The 20,333-nt window shown below is 43.4% G+C and overlaps 3 protein-coding genes across 6 annotated transcripts in view; 2 read left to right on the top strand and 1 right to left on the bottom strand.

The window, feature by feature from the left end:
* Positions 1-152: 152 nt before the first annotated feature.
* ALDH6A1 (aldehyde dehydrogenase 6 family member A1) lies at positions 153-9,924 on the top strand. The gene is made up of 12 exons (XM_082762346.1): positions 153-238; positions 386-448; positions 1,434-1,508; positions 2,857-3,018; positions 3,606-3,684; positions 4,230-4,532; positions 5,172-5,293; positions 5,538-5,727; positions 6,439-6,620; positions 7,894-8,073; positions 8,204-8,302; positions 8,565-9,924. The coding sequence occupies exons 1-12, from the start codon at positions 173-175 to the stop codon at positions 8,667-8,669; spliced, it is 1,626 nt and encodes a 541-aa protein (XP_082618472.1). The 5' UTR covers positions 153-172; the 3' UTR covers positions 8,670-9,924.
* Positions 8,841-18,925, bottom strand: BBOF1 (basal body orientation factor 1; the record flags this gene model as incomplete). The annotated part of the gene is made up of 8 exons (XM_082762355.1): positions 8,841-13,075; positions 13,865-14,364; positions 14,793-14,937; positions 15,338-15,408; positions 15,792-15,872; positions 16,805-16,948; positions 17,709-17,774; positions 18,632-18,925. 8 exons carry the CDS (start codon positions 18,923-18,925, stop codon positions 12,967-12,969), a joined length of 1,410 nt encoding a protein of 469 aa, XP_082618481.1. The 3' UTR covers positions 8,841-12,966.
* Positions 18,912-20,333, top strand: part of ENTPD5 (ectonucleoside triphosphate diphosphohydrolase 5 (inactive)) — a 29,802-nt gene continuing 28,380 nt past the window's right edge. For 2 of the 4 annotated variants that reach the window (XR_014317659.1, XM_082762351.1), the window contains exon 1: positions 19,119-19,769. The gene's annotated coding sequence lies outside the window, so the exon portion shown is untranslated. Of the gene's footprint in view, positions 19,049-19,118; positions 19,770-20,333 lie in introns of those variants that run through there. The other 2 variants (XM_082762352.1, XM_082762353.1) reach the window with 2 other exon arrangements.

Raw genomic sequence — 20,333 nt, 5'->3', positions numbered from 1 at the left:
AAAAATCCCGCCTTCGCCCCCGCGGCCAATCAGCGACCCGGAGCGGGGGGCGGTGGAGGAGGAGGGGCGGGGAGAGGGCGAGGCCTCTGCCCGGCGGGCCAATGGGAGGGCAGGGGGCGGGGCCAGGGGGCGCTGCGGAGGGGTGGGGGGCGAGCAGGGACCCTCGGCCGGCATGGCGGCGGCGGCGGCGGCAGCAGCGCGGGGGGCTTGGGGCGGGCGGCGGCGCCTGGCGCTGGGGGTGAGGGGCCGGGACCGGGACCGGGACCGCGGGGGCGGCTCCGGGAGCCTGAGGGGGCCTCGGGGCCGGGGAGGGGGAGCTGGGGAGGGGGAGCTGGGGAGGGGGTGCGGAGCTGGCCGTGACCGCGCCGTGTCTGTGTGTTGGCAGCTGCCGCGGAGAGCCGGGGCGCCGTGGGTCGCCTCAGCCGCCGCCTCCTCCTCGTCCGCTGTGGTGAGTGCCCGGGGGGGTGTGGGGCGTGGGGGGGGCTCCTGCTCCTTCCCAATAACCCGAAATTGCAGGAATTGCGCTGCGAGGAGGTGTTGGGCTCGGGGCCTCGCCTGGCAGCCAGGTGCTGGGGTGCCCGAGCTCCCCTGCGGGGTTTGTGCTCTGCTCAGCGCAGCCCTGCCCGGCTCCTCCAGGCGCAGCCACCCCCGTAACCACCTGCAGTGGGATTTTCTTCCCACCCGCTGCCCTGCTGTTACCGCCCTGCTTATCCCTTACCAGCCTCGCTACAGCTCTCACCTCAGTCCCACTTTGTCAGCTTCTCGCAGCCCTTTTGCTTCCCGCTCATCCCCTTTCACTGCCAGCACTTGTCCAAGCCAGCCCCATTTACCTTCCGAATTCTTCCCCTGATCTCCCTTCATTACACCACGAATAGCATCCCAACCCTCTCATTCCCCCTCCCTTACCCCAAACCTTCCTTTTCCTCTCCCCTGCACGTGAGTTGGGAAGTCGTGTCCTCCCTCCATGCTGCCTGCCAGGACGATCGCTGTGAACTCAGCACCCACAGGTTCCTTGCCCACAGCTGCAGAACCACAGGGGGGCAGGGAAAGGCCAACTTAGTGCCTGCAGCTATGAGGTTGAAAGATGAACCCGCTTAGTGGTTTGATGGGAAAGGAACGTAGTACAGTGTGTACCGGGTGGGTGGAATCCTCACAAAGTGAATTATTAACTGTTTTTTTTCTAAACATTTATGAATTGCAGGTTTTTAATTTTCTTAGTAACATAGTGTTTAAATAGATCGAAACAGCTCTGAACATAAGTAGCAATGTACTTTTTCTGTACTGGTTTTTGAAAGAACTTTAGCCATTTTGCTTGAAAGTGGGGGAAAAATGAGGCTTAATGGTAAGTGAAGACCTACATGTAAGGAGGCACATTGGCACGTGGGCACCTTGAGACAAAGATCACTCACTGGCCTGCGTTTTGTCCTCCACAGCCAACAACCAAACTGTTCATCGATGGGAAGTTTGTTGAATCCAAAACTACAGAATGGATCGATATCCACAACCCAGTGAGTGAAGCAGCCGCTGCTTATATACTAACGATCGCTGTGCAGCAAGGGTCTGTGCTTCCATTGAATCGTCTGGCGAAAGGGGAAAGTATATGTCTGTCTTGAGAAAGCTTAGTCTTGGAGCTTAAGATGGATTTAGCACCGTGTAATTGCTTCTCAGTTTCCTCTTCGCATGAAATGTCAGTCTTAGGAAAGTGATGACCTTCTTTATCTCCCCTGTGTAGTAAAACCCTGATCTCTGAAGAGGAAGCTTAAACCCTGCTTACTGTATTTTGCTCATGGAAAGGCTCTGTGATTAGTATGTCAGAACTTCAGGCGGCTTCCTTTCACCCCGTATGTGTGCAACCTGATACGGTTTGATGCCAGCTGCATGTAAAGTCCTGATAGAGATCGATTTCACTCTCAGTCCTAGGTAAAAATCTTGGCAGCTGAAGCTTCTCTCCTTTGAGAAAATTTCCACCTCTGTGCCGTGATATTCACTGTGGATTTAGAGGCTGGATGCTGTGCAGTGCAAAATGAGCTTAGATGAGTAGCACTTGCACTTGCCTGAGTCCTGCACCAAAGGGCCCAGAATCCTGACCCTTGCAGTAAGCATTTGGACAGCAGTTTTTAAAACTTCTCCATAAAGACCTATTTTGATGTGCTTTGTGGAAGTGTTACGGGCAGCAAGCTGTGTTCCTGAAGCTCATTTGGTCACTGGGGCAACCAGTGTTCTTTTTTCCTAAGTAGTTTCTCTCTTAGTGACCTACCTGATGGTTTTGTCATGTCAAAGCAGACTTAATTTTTAAGTGTGCATGAGAAGGAGGTCAAACCAACAAAGACAAGCCTTAAAAGCTAAAATACTATAGCACTAAGGTTACTCATAAAGATCTTTTTTTCAGCCTAGTGACCTAGGTAAACTAAGATCAGTGTCAATTGCACAATCACGTGCTGCTCTTTGCAAAGCAACCTTGCTTTGTTTAATGCGCAAGAGCAAATGAGCCAAGACGATACAGAGGGAAAAGACTGTAGGCCACAGAAACCTATCCTATGCTCTCTAAAAGCTGAAAAATATATCAGACAAGTCAATTCAACTCCAACTTGGAAGCCAGCACTGCATTTACAGCTTTCTGCATGTCTATTCTGAGATGTGAGAGGGCAGGTTTTCAGAATGAGGAGATACATAGAATTCCTGTTGTAGCCCAGGCCTTTTGCCTGTTCCAGGGAAGGAATCTTTCTCCTTCCCCCTGAGAAGTATATCTCCTTTTAGAATAAGGATATTAAGCATGTGGTGTAAGGTACTGTTGAATGGTTGTCAGGCACAGCTGGAAAAAGTGGAGTTTTGATGCAATTTGTTCTTTTCCATCAGGCCACCAACGAGGTGGTTGCTCGCGTACCGAAAGCTACACCCAGTGAGATGGAGGCAGCTGTGGCTTCTTGCAAAAAGGCTTTTTGGAACTGGTCAGAAACATCTGTCTTGAGTCGCCAGCAAATCTTCCTGCGTTACCAACAGCTCATCAAAGACAATCTGGTGAGATACTACATCTGTGTGTGATGACTTGCTGAATGCCTTGTAGCTGACTTGGTGAATGAAACTGAGAGACTCAGGCTTTAACTGAATTCTTGATGAGGTCTTGCTACCATAATTGAGCTGACAGAGTCACCCTCATTTAGAGGTGAGGCAAAGCACTTTCCAGGCAGATGTGGGCACAGAAGCAGTGCTTCTTCAGGAGTATTATTCTGCATTTGTTCCTTTTACCAAAAAAACACAGGAGGGACTTTCAGCCTGGATGGAGAATGTGCCAGTTGACAAAGACAAGTGGGAAAAGGATGTTCAAATGTTTTTGGATTCCACAGATTTTTGTGTCCTTGTTGTAACATGTGAAAGCAATAGAGTATAAGTCAACCTACAGTTGTTTTTTGTTCTTGTTGTTTTTAACTATCGCCTGTGCAACTTAATGGCTTATTGTCCACAAAGAGCAAATCAGCCCATGCAGGCTTTCCCAGGGTCTACTCAGACTGTTCAGCTGATGTTCAGCACTCTGTAAACTTAACCCTGCACTCTATGTCATGTCAGGCTCTCCAGTAACACTCGTAAACTTTTTTTTCCATTTTCAGAAAGAAATTTCAAAACTCATCACCTTTGAGCAAGGGAAGACCCTGGCTGATGCTGAGGGAGATGTGTTCCGAGGCCTCCGTAAGCTGCTGGCTCCTCCTGTTACAAAAGGGGCTTTCAGATCCCTTAGGAAGGGAGGAGGTCTCCTGAGCAACTGTTTGCTCCAGGTGTCTGTACATGTAGCGCCCTTCATAGCCTCCTTCTGAAAGAAAAAGGGCAACTGTAACTCTTAACCTGAAATGTTCCCTTAGATGGAACTTCCTTAAATCACTTCCAATTTTTAGATCCTTCCTTTTCCTGGGAGTGAATACAAATTGCTGTAAAGGGATTGTTCTCAAATGGCTACAACTGAATCACAGTGGGTACACTAAAACCACATCTGTATTTTGACTGGGGCTGTTGTGTCTGTGCTCCTATCACAGTGGCATATAATGTACTCAGGAGAGAATCCATTCACAATGAGCTCACGGTACTTGGCAGAGCAAAGGGATTTTCTGGAGCACAATGAGTTTTAAGTTGTGGGAAAAGGCTGGAAGGAAGACTTGGGTCAAGGCAGTGGTGAGAAGGGAGTTTGGGGACTGACCATTAACAGATCACCCTGTGGCATATTGCCCTTTCTGCTGCAGAGGTGGTGGAACATGCTTGCAGTGTGACATCCCTCATACTGGGAGAGACAATGCCCTCCATCACTAAAGACATGGACACTTACACCTACCGTCTGCCTCTGGGTGTGTGCGCTGGCATTGCACCGTTCAATTTCCCAGCCATGATTCCTCTGTGGATGTTCCCCATGGCTATGGTTTGTGGGAACACGTTCTTGATGAAACCATCGGAGCGTGTACCAGGAGCACTCATGTTCCTTGCCAAGCTGTTTCAGGATGCCGGTGCCCCAGACGGGACCCTGAATATCATCCATGGACAGCATGAAGGTAATAATAGCCTGCCTGGGAGATGGCTGGAGTATGCAAGTGTTGTGGTGTATGTTTAGTGGAGGTACTAAAACAAGTTGGAGTGTCTGATCCTACTGCTGATAGATAGGTTTGTAAAGATGCCTCAAAACCCTTGATGGAAGGGAAATGGGGTGACAGGGAGATCCTCTAGCATGTTGCGTCAAATATTTTGGGAGATACGGTGGCAAGAATTTTGGGAGCTAGTGTCTGAATTTTCAAGGTATGCAAGTGTTCAAATTCTCTTTAGCTACCTAAGCTTCAACTGAAATAAGCAGATAAATTATCTTGGTGTTTACCAAGGAAGACTAAACAAAAATTAAATGCCTCGCTGACTATGCAGTGGCCACCAGTATTTTAGTTCCTAAACAGATTATCTTTTATCAATTTTTTTTTATCAATTAAATTCACAACCCAAGGATACAAATAACCAATGGTAACTCTGTTTCAACATCACTTGGGCACCTTGGGAAAGGCCACCATGAGCACTGAAATGTGACTCAAATGTAGGAAACAGAGGCAAGAATTCTGATAAGATGCATAGACTTAGCAATGTGGGGATGGGGACAGAGGGAAATGTTTGTGCACCACGATATGTAATATATTATTTTCTATTTAAAGCTGTGAATTTCATTTGTGACCATCCGGATATCAGAGCAATCAGCTTTGTGGGATCTAATCAGGCTGGCGAGTACATCTATGAGAGAGGATCCCGGAATGGCAAGAGAGTCCAGGCTAACATGGTAATGCCACCGAACGGAGCACACGGCAGCACACAGACTGCCTCTGTCTATGCGTGTTGAAACAGCACACACCTGTCAGCAGCAGAAGCTGACTTTGTTGCTGATAGTTAAGTGTGGAGGCTGCACTTCTCGCCAGCCTGCTGGTAGCCATCAGAGCTACTATATCAAGATACTGCCAGAGAGCTAGAAAAGAAGTGGGCAGGGGTGGTTAATGATGGGAGACCTTATGTGTGTTATATTTCAGGGGGCAAAGAACCATGGTGTGGTGATGCCTGATGCCAATAAAGAGAACACCTTGAACCAGCTGGTTGGAGCTGCTTTTGGAGCAGCTGGCCAACGCTGCATGGCCCTGTCTACAGCAATTCTAGTGGGAGAAGCACAGAAATGGCTGCCAGAGCTGGTGGAAAGAGCCAAAAATCTACGCGTAAATGCAGGTACAGGCTCAGATAATGTCTTATTAGGTACTTCACTTCTGTACAGCTGTGGCTTTTTAGGTTGGTGTATCTGCCATGCTGTGGTGTATCTATCCCTTGAAGCTGCTAGCTCCATCAGTTTGATCTGTAGTTATGGGAGCTAGCACATTATCTGGAGTGGGACAAAGCCCTAGACTTGGAGTTAGGAATCTGTAGGAAAGCTTGACAATATAACTATGATGCACAGTTTATAGGACTGGCTTTGTTTTAACTGGAACTTTGAGCTTATGTCGTATGTAGAACACAAACCTACCATTTATATGACAGTCTTAGAGATCCTTCCAATTTGTAGTAAGCATGCAATAAGAGCTAAAAATGGAAACAAGCACTTTAGAAAAACTAGTTGTTAATTCTAGAATAATTATCCTGACTTTCATTTATTTTCAATAAAGCCATGCAAAGAGGAAAACTTTCCTTTCTAAGAAGGATCTGTTTTTGAATTTTAGCATTCTGGTGATCTAAAAGTATGCTTATACCTTCTCTTCTTTCTTGATTATGATTACAAGTTGCAGACTACTACCTCAGTTCATTAACACCTCAAATCTTTGTTCTGTTTCTCAGAAACATCATATATCTCTTTTTTTTTTTCTGCCAGTGGAGTTACCTCCATCATACCTATAAAGAGGAAGCTGTAAGAATTAATTTATTTTTTTTGTCTCTGCCTCTTTACAGGAGACCAGCCTGGAGCAGATCTAGGGCCTCTAATCAGTCCCCAGGCTAAGGAACGTGTTTGCCATCTGATTGAGAAAGGAGTAAAAGAAGGTGCAAGCCTTCTTCTGGATGGACGTAATATCAAAGTGAAGGGCTATGAAAATGGCAATTTTGTTGGACCAACAATCCTTGCCAATGTCAAGGTAATATAACCAACACTTGATGCTGTATACTGCAGGGTCACTTGACAAATGGGTTAGCCAAAATCAATCAAGAATCACCAAGCAGAAGTCTCATAAATAGCTCAGCCTTCTTTTGCACAGTCCCAGTGACGTGATGATTGTAATGCTGTTGTGGAGGTGATGAAAGAATCCAGGGGAGCAGAACAAACTGAATAGAGTTGATAATCTTAACTTTATGGGAATGCAGCCAATTAAAAGAATATATGGGCAGTTCGTACTCTGTCAAACTAAATATCCATCGAGCACAGTGTACTTTCTGTAGTAATGGCCAGCAGCAGATGTCTAAAAAGAGCGTGACTAACAGCCAAACATAATTTTCCTTTTTCCATTACACATTCCTGCAATTTGCAATGTAAGGACTTGTAGAAACAGAAGTTAAATATTTGTGGAAGTCTTTGCAAGAGTAATTATGGGACAAGGTACAAAAGCTCTTTGAATAATTGAATATATTCACAGTTTTACTGAAACAGCCTCTCAATATAGTGCATGGTGTGCAACAGATGGATGCTACTGGGGGGAATATTAATTGTGGTCCTTTTGGTGAGTGATTACATGATAATGCACTGATCTTGATAGTTCTTCTGTTGTACTTTTTATTAGGATTTTATGGATTAAGTGCTATCATATATTTGAGGCTCTTAATCTATCTCCTAATTTAATTTCATTATTTTCATTAAGCATCTTAAAATAATTCACTTTCCTTTGATGCATTGTAAATATTTAGGTATTCAATAGTAAAAGTTTCACCGAGATTTTTTGATTTGTACTTTTTTATACACTATTAAGGTTATCAGTAGCCACAGAAAACTCATCAGATGAATTTTTTGTAGTTTGTTGTGTTAGTTATTAATGATTAAAGTACTCTAACTGGTGCTTTTGTATTTGTCAAATACTGCTAATTATGAGACACAAATCCTGGGCACTGACTTATAGAGGAACAAACTATCCTGAATTAATCCTGGCTTTAATCAGCCTTGATCAAAGGCCTAACTTAGATCAGGCAGGCAGTAGAAGCAGAAAGTATTTTGGCAATTACAAATGGTGCCCTCTATAGTGGACTAGATAGATAGCAGGGCAGGGGAAATGGTGGAATGGCAGGCAGGACTGAAGGATGGATGTCCTGCAGCAATGCAGTGTGATGGGTGTTCCTAGGAGTATCCTGAGGATGAGCAGCATGTGTGTTTACTATATGCTGTTTCCTACAGTCTGCTTTTTCTGCTGTTTGTCTTGGCAGCCAAACATGACTTGCTACAAGGAGGAAATCTTTGGGCCTGTCTTGGTGGTTCTGGAAGCAGACACTTTGGATGATGCAATTAAGATGGTGAACAATAACCCCTATGGAAACGGAACTGCAATCTTCACCACCAATGGAGCCACAGCTCGAAAATATTCTCACTTAGTAGATGTGGGGCAGGTATGTTCAAGCTAGATTTGTTCCTACAGTTGTTGTTTACACCATCAGCCATCCAGCTATAGTGACTAATCACTGACTCTCTGCTACTTCTTTATCGTGTGATTAATATGGCCGTTTTCCTTTGCTTTAGGTGGGAGTCAATGTTCCAATCCCAGTACCTCTGCCCATGTTCTCTTTCACTGGTTCTCGTGCTTCTTTCAGAGGAGACACTAATTTCTATGGCAAACAGGTAACTTGCGGATTCAGAGTACTCTCTTGATTTGTGATAAATCAGGTTAGAAATGGCAGTGGGGAGATGGTCAATCAAGTTTTCTCACAGGACCAGAGTCTTTAGGGAGCTGTTGAAAGGAACAGACTGACAGGAATTGTTCCTACAGAGGAAAACTCAAACCTTTGCAGACAGAGCAAAAACTGCTTGATAGATCTGTGGTGCAGATCTGAAGAATTCCTAAGGCCAAACATCTGACCCATGTGTCTCTCCTTTCTCCCAGGGAGTGCAGTTCTACACACAGCTGAAAACAATCATTTCTCAATGGAAAGAGGAAGATGCCACTGTTACCAAGCCTGCTGTGGTTATGCCAACTATGGGGAACTAAATCAGCCTTCACAGATGCTGACCTTGGTTCCCTTCTCCTTCCATGTTGCACTTTCCAGTTTTGTTCTGACTGTCATCATTTCCTTGGGAAACAGAAAGCTCCATTTTTTATGGGCCTTTTTTTTCTGTCTAGATCAGGCAGGCTCATGTAATGCACAGTCTGAGTTTTCTGTTGCTGTCAGTGTTTTTTGGCTAGCTGAACACAACTTTTTTTTTTTTTTTTTTCAATAACCTGTCAGAGGAAAAAAATCTAATTGAAAGGGAAGACAGATGGGCCTTAACTTGTGTTTCTTTCCAGACCCTCTGAACTTGAACACTACTCTGCTTTCCACTGCAATGTCTTTAGCCTTAGTGACTCAATACTGGCTACATCTTGTAGCAGTTTTCTTTACCACTTTCTTACATGTTAAGATTTTAAGCTAACCTTACTCAGATGAGTACTCAGTTTGAGTGACATAACTGGGACATCTTGGATGTCTCATAGAAATGACTTCTACGTACAACGAAGACAGCAAGTTTGGGAGTTGAAAACGTCAGTCTTTCATCTGTCGAGCAGTTCCCAAAACACTTCAGAAATGGCTTGCTAAGCATTTTTCAGAAAAGCATCTTTGCTTGCTTGTCTGAAGATGAAAGAAATTCTTGTATGGTACAGTGACCTTCACTGTGCCTCTGACAGCTTGAAAACTTCTGTTCCTGTTGTGCGTGCAGACTGTATTCTCCAGCTTGCTGTCAATTTCATTATACCTAGAAGTTGGTTGGTGCCTTTTTACTGTGCTAACAGAAATGTGCCTACAGGTCCTGTAAGATAATGAAACTGTGGAAGCAGAAACGTGTTTGTATGTCTTGCATCACAGGATCATGTGAGTCTGGGTGGTAAGAAAAGTAGACAGGTCAGTAGGAAGGGAGAACATGTTTTAATCACAAAACAGCCAGGCCTGTTTTGTTTCTTTTCCTGACTATCGCTATATTTCTTGTGGTGATTGACTGACACCTTGCGACATTTGCTCAAACACACTAATGTTCCCTAGGGACTGCAGGTCCCATGACAAGAGAAGGGTACATCTTGGGATACCCTGTTCTTAAGAATATGTGCATTTAGAGCTGGAGAGCCTCTACTTTTATTCTTGCATCCTGGAAGATGATGCAGCCATGAGGGATCTGCAGGGAACTCATTCAAGTACTCATGAAAAATAGTATTATTCTAATGATTGTAATCATTACTTGTTCTAATTAAACAACCTGAATGTGAAGACTTTGTATCCTGCCTTCTGACAAAGATTCCTTGTAAGTGACGGTTATGTATTTAGTGGATCCACAGCAGTTACTCTTATGTTTGTATCTTACTTTTTCTTCTGCTATACTCTAGAGGGAAATTCTCACCTTGCAGTTTGATTGTGAATTAAAAAAATTTGCTAATACATTTCTGGAGAAAATGACTGTTCCTTGGTAAGATATTCTGTAGGTGTTACATTGACTTTGTTCCCCTTCACAGAGGCTGGTCTGTGTTTCCTGTAATCAGTGTACACATCTTCCTTTTTACTGTATCTCAAGGACTTCTGCACCAGTATCTTCATACAGCATTTCAAGGAATGCCTTGTTTCTATTTCCCACATACTTGATCACAAAAGCTCTCAAACTTCATATACACAACTCTAATCCTAACTGAAGAAGTATCTCAATCAAATTACAGCAACACCTACACAGAGTTCTAACCACTTCAGTGCTGTATATAGGGTCATCCTAGCACCTGGCTTCGGAAAGAATAAGATCTTTATTTTAAGGAGGAGGAAAATCGGTGTATTTCAGATGAATTTTAAGTTTGTAGTCAAAGCAGCAGCTTTAACAGATGGAGGATTCAGAATTGCAGCTTTGTTCACAAGGTAACTTCCAAAATGAATAGTGCAGATGAGTCAGTAATTGCTGTGGATATTGTTCACGTGAAGTGTACGGCTGCCTTACTCTGTTAACATCTGAATACGTGGAAGGATTGCTGTAGATGACTCTGATAATTCAGCTTGCTGTGTAACAAATACTAGGTTGGAAGAAACATTTTCTGTGCTGCAAAGGTAAAATATTTAAGGTAAATCACCATTAACACATGAGCATCCTTTCATACACCAGGGAAAGGAATATTAAATAATAGCCTCTAATATTGTCTATAGCCATTCACTTTCAAATCACCTTCATTCTTCTTCCTAATCAGCATTGCTATTCTGACTTTTCTGTTGCCTTACTAAAATACACTATCTCCTTTAAAAATTCTAAAATCCTTCTAAACTTCTATGACAACCTCAAGCTTACCTGCTGCCTGAAGAATTGGAGGAGTATCCCTGCACTTTCCCCACACCTGTGTTCTAGAAATTTGTAGGGGCCTTTCACTTGTGTGCAAATATCTTTTCTGATTATCTGCGTTTCCAACAGCATTTTTAAATCAGATTATTTTAAATGTACTAGAAATACAACTTGTATCTGCCTTTCAGTTAATGAAAGGCCTTTTTAGATCAAGCTGCAGATGCTCACTGATGATGTACCTGCTTCATCTCACTGCTGGTACAGCTTTCTACTGACAAGTTGTTAAATAGTACAGCATAATTTAGCATCTTACCCAACTTCGCTTTCTTCTTTAGCATCAGCTGGAGCTGAAGTAGCCAGAACTCTGCTGTACTTCCTGTAGGGAAGAAACGAATAAAGTTATCCTCATCTAAAGGTGGTATGCTCAGCCAGGTTTCTAATCCCACATCAAACTCCTGATGTTTCTTACAATAAACAGCAAGCAAGAAGTGCCAGGACACTCGAGCTATTGCAGTACACTCTCTGAAATCAGCACTACGAATTGAATGCGAGTTCAGTTCGCTACTGAATTTTGTATTTATGGAAAAATCATTACAACTAAAAGTAAACAAGGAGCACTCAAGCAGAAATTGCATAGGCAGAGGTCAGTGCTGCTGTGTGCTGTTTCTGCCCTTTAGTTCACCGCTACCTTTACAAATACAGGGGTGACTATCGCTTCATGTTAAGCAGAGGTCTAAATAATCCTTTCTACCACTGTGAAGACTATCAAAGACTGACCAAAATATTAGGCCGTTTCCTTCCTGATTCCCAGTGGCCTGATTTATTCTTCTAATAGATATATCAGAACTGTGTGTAATTATTTTTTAGGGTAAGAAAGGCTGTCAGCACATGTAGACAAATTATTGGTAAATAAATAGCATTTTATGTTTCCATACAACAGGAAGTAACGTGGAAGAAAACTTCTAGCCTCCTATCCTAGAATATTACTCAATAATATCTCACTTAGAATGCACACACAAAATAGATTTTATAATAGAAATCTTTGAAATTAACAACAAAACAATAATTTTTATCACAAATCAAAATTAAGTATTTGTATCCCATTCCTTAAGCGTATCTACCATACAGGTTTATGTGTATTTTTGTATGTTGGCAAATACTGATAAGAGGAGTTAAATTGGGACCATAAAAGCTAACAGATTAATCATTTAATTATGCATTTCTTATTCTTGCTGTAATAACTTTAACCAAATTTGTTACACTCTATTAACATAATAAAGTTTAAATTCAATTTAAACAAAAGATTTTTAAAAATAACAGAGAAGATGATATTCCACCCCGTTTAGCTCTCAAACTACATAAAAAACTGTAGCATTTTAGACTTCTCTGTGGGCACTCATGCATTCCATCAAAAATTCTGTTAACAGTGTATAATGTATTTAATGCAGTTTGACTTCTGAATTTCCAGTGTAAACCCTATTTTAGACATCTTTCATATCATGCTCCCAGGTTTCTTATGCTGACTGCAACCAGCATATGGTAAGTACCCTTTCAATAACCTGGCTGTGGATATTTGTATTTTGTAATACTGGCTAGATTGTTTTATGGTTTTCTTATTAAAACAAAATATATAGAGGGAGTGGTACTGTCACAACATGCATTATCTACTTGTCTGATAAAAATGGATAGGATTTCATTAATAACTGAACAAAATTAATCCCACTGCACTCAGCAAAAATAATTCTGTCTTCCTCGGTACTATCAAAAGTTTATTTCCACTTGCTTTTCTTTTGATACTACACACAAAGAACTAGCAGTATAGCCTGCTGCCTGTCGAAATTTGTATAAATCACCTTTTTTGTAAGGCTACAGTATCTCACACCAAGCCACACAGCTAGACTTTTATGCTAGACGCAGAATCTCTGGGAATCCCCTACTCTGGAGTTTGTCAGCCAAGCTTTAGTAACAGGGAAAGCCCTGCATTCCCCTACTGAAGAAACAGAGTATTACCATGGATTTCTGCCATTCATTTTGGCAAAAAGTAATCTCAGAACATGTTCTTTTTGTTCCCATGTCAACTCACTGATATCCACTTTTTCAAACTGTACTTTTTCCCTGAAAAACACAGAAAAGATCAATGCATTAGGAGAAAAGGCATCTCTCTCTTGGATTCTCTATGTGTAAAAAGGGCTTTAAACTCTTATTTCTGCATTGCTCTTGTTCAGCTATTCATAGCATGTAAATTCAGAAAATAAATCAGTACTGTCTTTCCAACTTCTAAACATATGGGTCTCTAAACTAGACATAAACATATTCATTTCAAGCACATTTCCCTTTCCTTGCTTCTTTCACTGTTCAAACATAAGAAGCTAAATATATATCAAACTAATTTTTATTCTCATAATTTTTTATTCTGGCATATGGAAGAACAGTTGAACAAAGACTATTTGCCATCTACTGGTTGCTTCTGTTAAAATGATCAGCAGCATAGTAAAGAGCTCCTAAAATGTTAATTGTAATTTTTAGACTCCAATGTTTTTAGGTCATGGGAGTGAATGAAAAGCAAAAGAGCAATGCCAGAAGAACAATGCCTACACAACCTCCAAAAAACAGAGATGCTACAATAATTATAAAAAAAAGAAACTGCAGAAATGCATCTATACTGGAAATTCTGCAAGTAATTCCATAGCACATGGCAGAATATGAGAAGTACTCATATAAATAATGATCAAAGAGTGAGATTAGGTGCCCACAGAGTCCTTACTAATTGACCTCATACAGTTATTCTCACTACAGCAGTCTCCACAAACACTCCAAATCTAGACAATATCATCACACAGGTCTCTTTTTTTTTTAAGGTGTGCTGGGATGATAGATTGTTGGTTTTTTTGTGTGTTAAAATACCCGTAGCATTTCTCTGCTTCCTCTAGGTCTCTATACACACAGTTTGTGCTGTTTATGTTGCCTTTGAATGTCTTGATTTTGGGAAATTCTTCAGTCCCTGCACATGCCTCCATCATTTTCCTGTAATAGGCAGCCCGTGCCTTTTCATAATATTGCTTTCTACTTGCTCTGATCTCCTGCTTCACGTGTTCCAGAGCATCTAGGAAGAACCTTTCCACCTCAGTCCTCTCATTTAAAATATTCCGGGCTAGTTTCTTCACTCGATTCATCTCCTGGTCCTTCATTTCTAGTAATTGCTGCAGTTTTTTGATCTCCACCATGCTTGCCTGGTTTTCTATCAGTGCTTGATGCTGTGTTTTTTGAGTCTTTGTCTCAAATTCTCTGGTCATGTGAGATACGGCCATCTCCAGTTTTTCCACTTTACACTGCAGATCTCTAATCTGTGCTTTCTGGTGGTTGATCTGTAGGATCTTTTTTCGAATCAAACCCTCGCTGGTTTCCTAAAAGGGTAAGATGAAATTTTTTGGGCTTTTGTTTCACTCACACCAAATCTGGAGGTTTCCTTTTTCCCCAGCACTGACGATGTAGTAAAACATGCTGGCACCATCACACCAAAGAGAGAATACTTCTCTGGGGTCAGTTGTTTGTTTTTTTTTTTTTACAGGAGAAGCCAGATAAAGAAGGCTTGGCATGTAGTGTATACTACATAGAGACCTATTCTCAGTGGGCTATCATAGGAAATCCTTCCTTATTTCTCCTCCATAATTAAGAGAGAATAAGAGCTTTCTTCAGACAACTCTGAAACTCAATAGCTGCAGAGAGATCTGACTAGGGAAAAATTAGTCTCACTACACTTACATCTATTCCCAGAACTTCAGGGACCCCTTCCTGGGGGGAAATGAAACAGAATTAAAACCAGAGCAGAAACCTTCTCCAGTAACAGAAGAGTTTTGTCCTCCTCTAACTTCAGTTTTGTTTTCTGCAATTCCATCTTCTCTTTCAGATTATCTGAGAAAGCACCTTGAAGACGAATATTCTCCTTAAACACCTCTCTCCCCATGCTGTTCAGCTGCCTGGACAAAGGGAAATAAAATCCAAGAGCTTTAATCACAACCTTTAGTGTTTTTTACATGAAAATCAATATTTCAGTGCCCTAATTTCAGAGTTAAGCTGTAAAATTCTCATGGGTCTGTACGAAGTTTTCCTAGCTTTATCTTTAGTCCTACATTTGGACTGTGAGAATGAGAAAAAAGCAGTGTGATTGTGATTATTACCTCCAGATCTCCCCTAGAACCAGCAAGAGTTCTACAGTTTAAGTGCTGCCATCATCTTGACATTTAAAATAGGGCAAACAGTTTAGATTGTAACTGATTTTGCCTTTCAAAGGTCACAGAGTAAGATGGGCAACTAGTTCTTTAAAACACACCACTAAAATGGATTAGTAAAATAGAAAACATGAAAAGTGTTTCTTACAAAACAGCCTCACGCTGGGCAGTCTCTGTCATCATCACTAGCTTCTTCTCAGTATCTTCTTCCAGTCTTTTCTGAAAGGGAGAAAAGCCTGTTTAAATTTTGTACGAGAACTGTGGTACTGAAGTTAAAACCTGATACAGTGTAAATTCTAAAATCATCTCCAGTTTCCAGCTCATGCAACTTCTTGCTCAGAAAAGAATAAATTGAATGAACTCCCAAGGGTACTGATGTTCCTGACAGAAGTGGAGAATAAGGCCTGTCTGGGATCCTGACATCCCATGTCCTTCCTTAAAAAGCTTCACCTATCCTCCAACCAGTCATCATACTTTTGTTGATGTAGGAATCTGTAAAATGCTGAGTAAAGAACTGTTAGAACTATAGAAGACAGAGTAGTCAGTGGGAGAAATCATTTTTTTTTCTAATAAAAGTTTAATTGCCTGTTGTCAGCCTTTACCTTCTCTTCAAGGAACCTCTTCTCCAGTCTCACAATTGCTTCCTGATGTCTCCTGTCTGAGATCTTCATACTCTTTTTTAACTGTGATAAAAAATTAAGTCTCTGTAATAATGGAAATTAATTTAAGCCTTACAACTTAGTGTGGATGCAATTCTTCAAGAAGGTACTTGGTAGTCTTTCCTGGCACTACTCAATCTTCATCAAATCTTCACACAATCTCTAAAATTCACTTAATCTAACTTTTATTGCTGTTTTGCTTCCTCTTCAAAGCCCACCTTTGCTCGTATTTTCACATCACTGACAGTCATTCACACACGCTCCATCGCTCTGTTTAATGCTCAGTTTTAGAAATCTACTTTACTTTGTCTATTCATTCAGTCATTAAGCTCATTCAAAATCCAACACCTCAAGCATTATTTGAAAAATGCATGACTAAGTGTAGTTAGTGTCTTAGCTTAAAAGCAGATATATATTAATAATCTAAATGGTGTTGAGCAAGCATTTGTTTTATTTTCAAGACACTTATTGTAGTTGAAAAAAAAATAAATCAGGCAAGCTGAATCAGTGAGACACTTAAGTTGCTTGAGGCACCTTTTTCATGCCATCAGCCAGCTGAGATGCTTGTTATCACAGCTGAAACATTTTACAGTTAATACCACTACTTAAAAAGCATATTATAGATCCAAAGTGTATACTAAATCCTCTAGTCCATCCATGTTGGTATGATTCTATGTAAATTTTGTTTAAAATAAATAAAAATGTAAAAACAAACCTGTAGCATTCACCCATTATAGAAGCGAGTTCTGGCTATGGAAATTGCATTTTATAAACCTTGTGCTGTTGCTCAGTCTATGTAAACTGTGCTTAAAGGAAAAAACAAAACAAAACAAACAAAAAAACACAATAGGTCAACCATGTCTTTTCTCATCCACTCCCAAACTCTGTGTTGCCATGCAGACAGAAAGGTTGCTTTTTTATTAAGTATTGCAAACCTGCATTTATGACAAACTTACATCTTCCAGTTCTTTCTCCATAGCTGCTTTCTCCCTGCGAAATTCCTTTATTAATTTCAGTTCTGATTGAATTTGGCCAATTTCTCCAACTTTTTCATGAAATTTCTCTTCCAGTTCTTTTATTTGTTGGGCATAATAGTCTGTCTGCAAATCAGAAATAATCAATAAGAAATAAGCAAAATGAGGGAAGTCAATCACTAAATATTATCACATAAAACACAGCACACAGGACTGAATGTCTGAAATTACACTGAGCTGCAGCGTTTTAAAAACCACAAGGAATTCAGCATTAGAAGAAATGCTGCTAACTCAACAAAAGCTACCCTCCTGTGAAATAAAAAGCCTAGAAATGAATGGTTACTTTAAAGCAACATCAATAACATTGTTTATATCCTTTTTTGCTCTTTATAGTCTATGGATGGGAAGCAGTTCCTTGTGGAGCCTTCTTCATGGGGCATACTGTCTTAAAGTGGATATAAGCACAGTTCTGTTACTTATTTAAACCAGATTAACAAATAATAATTTTCTTTGTTCTTTTTAAGATTTGTTTTGGTTCAATAGCAATGAATGAAGGATAACTATAAAAGAATTCAAATTAGTTATTGGTTAGCTGAGTAAAAATTAAGCATTTTTGCTGTGTCTCTGGCCTCACCATTACCCAGCTGGTTCCTATTACTATTTCAGATGCTATAAAATATTCCTCCTATTATCTGAAATAATACTAGAGAGTCATGGGATAACTGCCACGTCAGCACTGTTTTTTCAAGTTCTTTTTTCATGCAAGATTCTTGTACCAAAACCTGTAACAGTTTGTTGCCCTAGCTTGTTCCTCACACTAAAATCAAAACTACCATTCAGCCTGCCCAGAGGATCCCACTGTTCTGAGGACAAAAAGCTCATTCACCAGTTTCTTGTTCTCTTCTTGTGCTTGTTGTTTCAAATGAACCAGCTCCTTCTTCAGTTTCTCGATCTGTGAAAACAGAAATTAAGAAACAATAACTGGGGGAATGGCGGGGGAGAGAGAATAGCAACCTAGTTGTATTCTTCTCTTTAAACTTAAATTATAAGAAGATGCCAGAAAGAAAAGAACTGCAAAGAAGGGCCACTCACTTGCAGTGTTTGGGCCAATTAAACCACCTTTAAAACTGGGGAGTGAAACAACCACTTGTGATTTGTGTTAAGCATGGGAGATAATGCAAGACTAAACTGTAAAAACACCTGAAGGAATCTGCAAGTCAAATAAAGAATTAAAACTATCCGGACAGAGGGTTTTCTTCCTTATCATTTTGGATGGCGGTGTAGTATTAAGAGAAGCTGTTTGGAAAAGGGGAAAAAAGATATACAGATAGTATCAAGCAACTGGAAAAGGGATTGAATAAGGGCTTCCATGATGGATGCAGGAAGAATGAAAACCACGGACTGTGAGCAAGAATATTGTCGCCTGTCATTGAATCTTACCAGTGTCCTGGGGATCAGAGGTTTGTGCCTTCTTATTCAATAAACAGGGCATTTATTTCCGTTTGTTATTTTAACTGAAGGTTTGTTTGTTTGTTTGTTTTTTGCTTGGTACTTGGCTTTTTCAGACACAGGATTCAAGTGCAACAGCCTGCAAGAGGCCACCGGTGTAGGGCTTATTTTTTCACTGCACTCCTAGCAGATTTGGGGTTTATTTCCTCTAAACCCTTTCATTTTATTAAACGTTTTGGAGGCTTATTTCCTCTCAGCCCTCCTCCAGGAGGCTGAGGACGGCAGGATCCCGATCCCCTCAAGCCGCAGGAAGGCTGCAGCCTCTCCTCCCGGCCCGCCGAGGGGCTCGCCCTCCCGCACCTCCTGCGCCTTCTCCCGGCCCTGCCTGGCCAGGCCGCCCTGCACGGCCATCGCCTCCTTCTCCAGGCGCCGCTGCCGCCACAGCAGCTCCGCGTTGCTCCTGGCCAGCAGGCGGGACGCCGCGCGGTACTCAGCCCGGGACGCCTCAGCCGCCGCCAGCCGAACCTCCCACGGCAACGCCTCAGCGGCCGCCGCCGCCACCTTCCCCTCCCGCCCCCCGGCCGCCACAGCAGCAGCAGCCGGGGAGCAGGAGGAGCCACTGCGGCGCTGCGGCGCCTGCCGCCCGGCCGCCATCTTAGCTCCTGCCCCGCGGGCTCGTTGCCGCGGCAACCGTCCCGTGACGCCATATTCGCGTGACGGCGTGACGCGCGCGCCGCCGCCGGCGGGATGTGGCGCCGCCGGCGCCCCGAGCGAGCGGTGAGCCCCGAGCGGGGCGGGCGGGCGGGCTGAGGGGAGGGGAGGGGGGCGGGGACAGCGCCGCGTCGCCACGGCAGCCGCGCCCGCTCCTAACGGGCAGGTAACGGCGGGCGGCTGCTGACGGGGGCCGGGGGGAGCCCCCGGTGCTGCCCTGCCCTGCCCTGCCCTGAGGGGGCTCGTCCCCCGTCTGGTTACGGGGTGCGGTGCGGTGCTGAGGTGTTTTGTTGCTGTTTGGTACCGTGACGGCGCCGGTGTCGCTTCTCCTGTTTCAGGAGCTCGCGTTTAGGCGCCCTGCCTCCTGTCGGTGCTGTCGCTGTGCAGCGTGTGAGCACCTGGGGGGCTGCGCGCCTCGCACCGCTACACGGGCAGCGCTTTCGCTGCTCCGGCTCTGAAGCCGCTGCCGACGGGCGTTATCGCCCCGTATAACCCGTAACGCCTTCACCTTCCCCCCCGCGGGCCGTGTAGCCGCGTTACCGCCCTGGTTTAACTTCCAGCTTGGCGCTGCCCCGTGCCCCCCGCAGGCTGGGGTGGGCGCACGGCGGCTTTCCCTCAGCCCCGCGTGTCCCCGCGCCTCCCCCGCGGCCCGGTAACGCCGCCCGCTCCTCCCAGCGGACAGCCGGGGCGAAGAGCAGAGGGACGGGCGCGGAGCCCGCAGCCCCGCAGCGCTTCCCCTGGGGATCTCTGCGCCGCAGGAGCCGCTGCTGCCTTCGCCCAGCTGCAGGTGCGTGCCTCAGGTGTTTGCTGCTGGCGGGGAGCGGCGCTGCGCCTCGGGGTGGGCGGCAATCACAGCCTGCTGGGGATAGTCCGAGTGTTTTACCCGCGGAGCTGCTTGCTGGTGTTAACGAACCGGTGCTCGTATCGCTGTTAGCCGGTTTCCTCCTCTCCGTGCGTTCCTCGTTTCATCCTTCCTGTTGTATTCTGATAGCAGCGAGGACTTTATGTTTTCTGAGAGCAACTTCCTTGGAAATAGTATTCCTCTTCCTCATTAACTAATCTTTACCTCTTGTCTACCTCCACCCTAAAATTTGCCCTCTGTTCTTTCTTCTGACCTTCTCTTTTCACATTTTCCATTGCCGTTTCTGTTACACTCAGCCCATTTCCCTCTGCCCTCTCTGACTTCTTACTCCCCTTTCCTACACTTACACCTCTCGTGGACACCGGTTTGCTGATGCTCTTTAGTAAACAGCCTGAACCACTCATCGAAGAGGCTCAGTGTACTTTTTTCATTCTTAACGAGAGAGGGGATCCTGAGGTTTGTTGGTTTTGTTGTTGTTGTTTGGGTGGA

The sequence above is a fragment of the Aythya marila genome, assembly GCF_965140915.1.
Source record: "Aythya marila genome assembly, chromosome: 5".
Classification (NCBI taxonomy): domain Eukaryota; kingdom Metazoa; phylum Chordata; class Aves; order Anseriformes; family Anatidae; genus Aythya; species Aythya marila.
This window is presented reverse-complemented; position numbering and strand designations above follow the sequence as displayed.